Below are 4982 nucleotides of genomic sequence, written 5' to 3' on the forward strand. Positions count from 1 at the left end.
CCATCACTACTACTACTACTACTACTACCATCATCACTACTACCACTACCATCACTACTACTACTACTACCATCATTACTACTATTACTACCATCATCACTACTACTACTACTACTACTACCATCATTACTACTATTACTACCATCACTACTACCACTACCATCACTACTACTACTACTACTACTACCATCATTACTACTATTACTACCATCATCACTACTACTACTACCATCATCACTACAACTACCATCATCACTACTACCACTACCATCACTACTACTACTACTACTACTACCATCATTACTACTATTACTACCATCATCACTACTACTACTACCATCATCACTACAACTACCATCATCACTACTACTACTACCATCACTACTACTACTACTACTACTACTACCATCATTACTACTATTACTACCATCATCACTACTACTACTACCATCATCACTACAACTACCATCATCACTACTACTACTACCATCACTACTACTACTACTACTACCATCATCACTACTACCACTACCATCACTACTACTACCGTCATTACTACTACTACTACCACCATCATTACTACTATTACTATCACCATTACTACTACTACTACTACCATCATCACTACTACCACTACCATCACTACTACTACCATCATTACTACTACTACTACCACCATCATTACTACTATTACTATCATCATTACTACTACTACTACTACCATCATCACTACTACCACTACCATCACTACAACTACCATCATTACTACTACCACTACCATCACTACTACTATACTACCATCATTACTACTACTACCATCATCACTACTACTACTACTACTACCATCACTACTACTACTACTACCATCATTACTACTACTACCATCATTACTACTACCACTACCATCACTACTACTACTACCATCACTACTACTACTACTACTACTACCATCATTACTACTACTACTATCACCATTACTACTACTACTACTACCATCATTACTACTACCACCATCATCATTACTACTACTACCACCATCATCACTACTACTACCACCATCATCATTACTATTACGACTACTACTGTCATCATTACTACTACTACTACCATCATCACTACTACCACTACCATCACTACTACTACTACTACTACTACCATCATTACTACTACTACCATCATTACTACTACTACTACTACCATCATTACTACTATTACTACCATCATCACTACTACCACTATCACCATTACTACTACTACTACTACCATCATTACTACTACCACCATCATCATTACTACTACTACCACCATCATCACTACTACTACCACCATCATCACTACTACTACCACCATCATCATTACTATTACTACTACTACTGTCATCATTACTACTACTACTACCATCATCACTACTACCACTACCATCACTACTACTACTACTACTACCATCATTACTACTACTACCATCATTACTACTACTACTACCATCATCACTACTACTACTATCACCATTACTACTACTACTACTACCATCATTACTACTACCACCATCATCATTACTACTACTACCACCATCATCACTACTACTACCACCATCATCATTACTATTACTACTACTACTGTCATCATTACTACTACTACTACCATCATCACTACTACCACTACCATCACTACTACTACTACTACTACCATCATTACTACTACTACCATCATTACTACTACTACTACCATCATCACTACTACTACCACCATCATCATTACTATTACTACTACTACTGTCATCATTACTACTACTACTACCATCATCACTACTACAACCAACATCATCATTACTACTTCTACTACTACCACCAGCATTACTACTACTATTGTCATCATTACTACTACTACCACCATCATTACTACTACTACTATGACCACAATCATCACTACTACTACCACCATCATCATTACTATTACTACTACTACTGTCATCATTACTACTACTACCACCATCATCACTACTAATTATACTACTACTACCACCATCATTACTGCTACTACTACCATCATTACTACTACTACTACTACTACTACTACTACCACCATCATTACTATTACTTCTACCACCATCATCATTATTCCTAATACTACCATCATTACTACTACTACTACAACCATCATTACTACTACTTCTACCACCATAATCATTACTATTACTAATACTCCCATCATCATTACTACTACTACCACAAGTATTACTACTGCTACTACTGCCACCATAATTACTACTTCTACTACCACCATCATTGTTACTACTACCACCACCATCATTATCACTACTACTACTATTACCACCATCATCATTACTATTGCTACTACTACCATCATCAGCAGCATTACTACTACTACAATCATTACTACTACTACTACCATCATTATCATCATTACTACTACTACTACTACTACTACTACTACTACCATAATTACTACTACTACAACCACCATCATTACTGCTACTACTACTGCTAACATCATTATCATCATTACTACTACTACTACTACCATAACTTCTACTACTACTACCACCATCATTACTACTACTACTACCATCATTATCATCATTACTACTACTACTACTACTACCATAATTGCTACTACTACTACCACCATCATTACTACTACTACTAACATCATTATCATCATTACTACTACTACTACCACCATAAGTACTACTTCTACTACTACCATCATTACTACTAATACCACCACCATCATTATAACTGTGTCTATGTCGTACAGTAGTATCTCCATCAGTGTGTGTGTATGTAGATGCTGGCTCTATGTCCTACAGTAGTGTCTCCATCAGTATGTATGTTAGATGCTGGCTCTATGTCCTACAGTAGTATCTCCATCAGTATGTATGTTAGATGCTGGCTCTATGTCCTATAGTAGTATCTCCATCAGTGTGTATGTTAGATGCTGGCTCTATGTCCTACAGTAGTATCTCCATCAGTATGTATCATATGTTGTGTTCCCCTGGGACTCCGGCCCCACGCTCCTCTCTGTAGGAGGAATAGCTCAACCTAACAGTTTATTCTGTTCAATTAATAACTTTTATAAACATTGTGTTTTACCGAAGCACACTGGGTTACCAAGACTACCAAACTCCTAGGTTTTTTGGAGTAGCCTGAGTATCAATGTGGGCATGTGTGTGTGGGCTGTTGTCTTGGCAACGACGACTGTAGCTTCACATAGAAGTAACACTTTGGCGTTTTGAACCAACTGGACGTGCCAGGCAGACTGGAGAGAGATGGTCGTCTGGTTGGTTACAGTCATTAGTAGAAGTGATCGGTCAGTTTAACCTCTCATATCTAGTGTGTGTATAAAGTTGGGGAAAAAAACACATACTTGATATATGTGAGGCATGACATTTGAACTTGATTGTGTGAACATTGTGTGTGTGTCTACATAACACTTAACGATACATAACACTCAACGATACTTAACACTCAACGATACTTAACACTCAACGATACTTAACACTCAACGATACCTAACACTCAACGATACTTAACACTCAACGATACTTAACACTCAACGATACTTAACACTCAACGATACTTAACACTCAACGATACTTAACACTTAACGATACTTAACACTCAACGATACTTAACACTCAACGATACTTAACACTCAACGATACTTAACACTCAACGATACTTAACACTCAACGATACCTAACACTCAACGATACTTAACACTCAACGATACTTAACACTCAACGATACCTAACACTCAACGATACCTAACACTCAACGATACTTAACACTCAACGATACCTAACACTCAACGATACCTAACACTCAACCATACTTAACACTCAACGATACTTAACACTCAACGATACCTAACACTCAACTATACTTAACACTCAAAGTTACTTAACACTCAACGATGCCCAACACTCAACGGTCAAATCAAATTGTATTTGTCACATGCGCAGAATACAACAATAGACCTTACAGTGAAATGCTTCCTTTTCCCCAATAGTGCAGTTTCAACAAAGTATGGATAACAATAAAATATAAAATTAACAAGTCATTCGAGAACAGCAGTTTTAAAAAATAACAATATATACAGGGGGGTGCCGGTACTGTCAATGTGTGGGGGCACCGGATGGTTGAGGTAGTATGTACATGTAGGTAGAGTTATTTAAAGTGACTATGCATAGATGATAACAGAGTCTGGCAGTGGTGTGGAGAGGGGGGCAATGTGAATAGTCTGGGTAGCCATTTGACTAGATGTTCAGGAGTCTTGTGGCTTGGGGGTAGAAGCTGTTTAGAAGCCTCTAGAAGAAGACCTAGATTTGGCTCCTCTGGTACCGCTTGCCGTTCTCTCTCTCTCTCTGTAACGGTTGTCGGCGTCTGATGAAGAAGAGGAATCGGACCGAGGTGCAGAAAACACAAAACAGAAAATAACTACTCACAAAACATAGGTGGGAAAAGTAGGTTCCCAATCAGAGACAACGAAAGACAGCTGTCCCTGATTGAGAACCATACCTGGCCAAAACAAAGAAATACAACACCTAGAATAATGAACATAAAATGCCCACCCAAATCAAAATAGAGACATAAAAATCTCTCTAAGGTCAGGGAGTGAATCTCTCTCTCTCTCTCTCTCTCTCTCTCTCTCTCTCTCTCTCTCTCTCCCTTCTCTTTCTCTCTCTCTCTCTCTCTCCCTTCTCTTTCTTTCTCTCTCTCTCTCTCTCTCCCTTCTCTTTCTTTCTCTCTCTCTCTCTCTCTCTCTCTCTCTCTCGTTCTCTCCCTCCCCTCGCTCTCTCCCTCTCTCTGCCTCTCTCTGCCTCCCTCTCTCTCTCTCTCTCTCTCTCTCTCTCTCTCTATGTGTCTATGTCTCTCTTTCTCTCTTTTACATATTGCCAAAGCTCATTTTGGAGATTTACAATATGAAAATAATAAGAATCAAAATTGTCACCGGGACAA

The 4982-nt window shown here is 38.3% G+C and overlaps 1 protein-coding gene across 1 annotated transcript; it reads right to left on the reverse strand.

Moving 5' to 3' along the window:
* Nucleotides 1–946: 946 nt before the first annotated feature.
* Nucleotides 947–1696, reverse strand: LOC116354793 (dentin sialophosphoprotein-like; the record flags this gene model as incomplete). The annotated part of the gene is made up of 1 exon (XM_031796378.1): nucleotides 947–1696. A coding segment is annotated over one exon (750 nt), but the record flags the coding sequence as incomplete, so codon positions are not given.
* Nucleotides 1697–4982: the final 3286 nt, after the last annotated feature.

Source organism: Oncorhynchus kisutch, linkage group LG18 (genome assembly GCF_002021735.2).
Source record: "Oncorhynchus kisutch isolate 150728-3 linkage group LG18, Okis_V2, whole genome shotgun sequence".
In the NCBI taxonomy this organism is placed as follows: domain Eukaryota; kingdom Metazoa; phylum Chordata; class Actinopteri; order Salmoniformes; family Salmonidae; genus Oncorhynchus; species Oncorhynchus kisutch.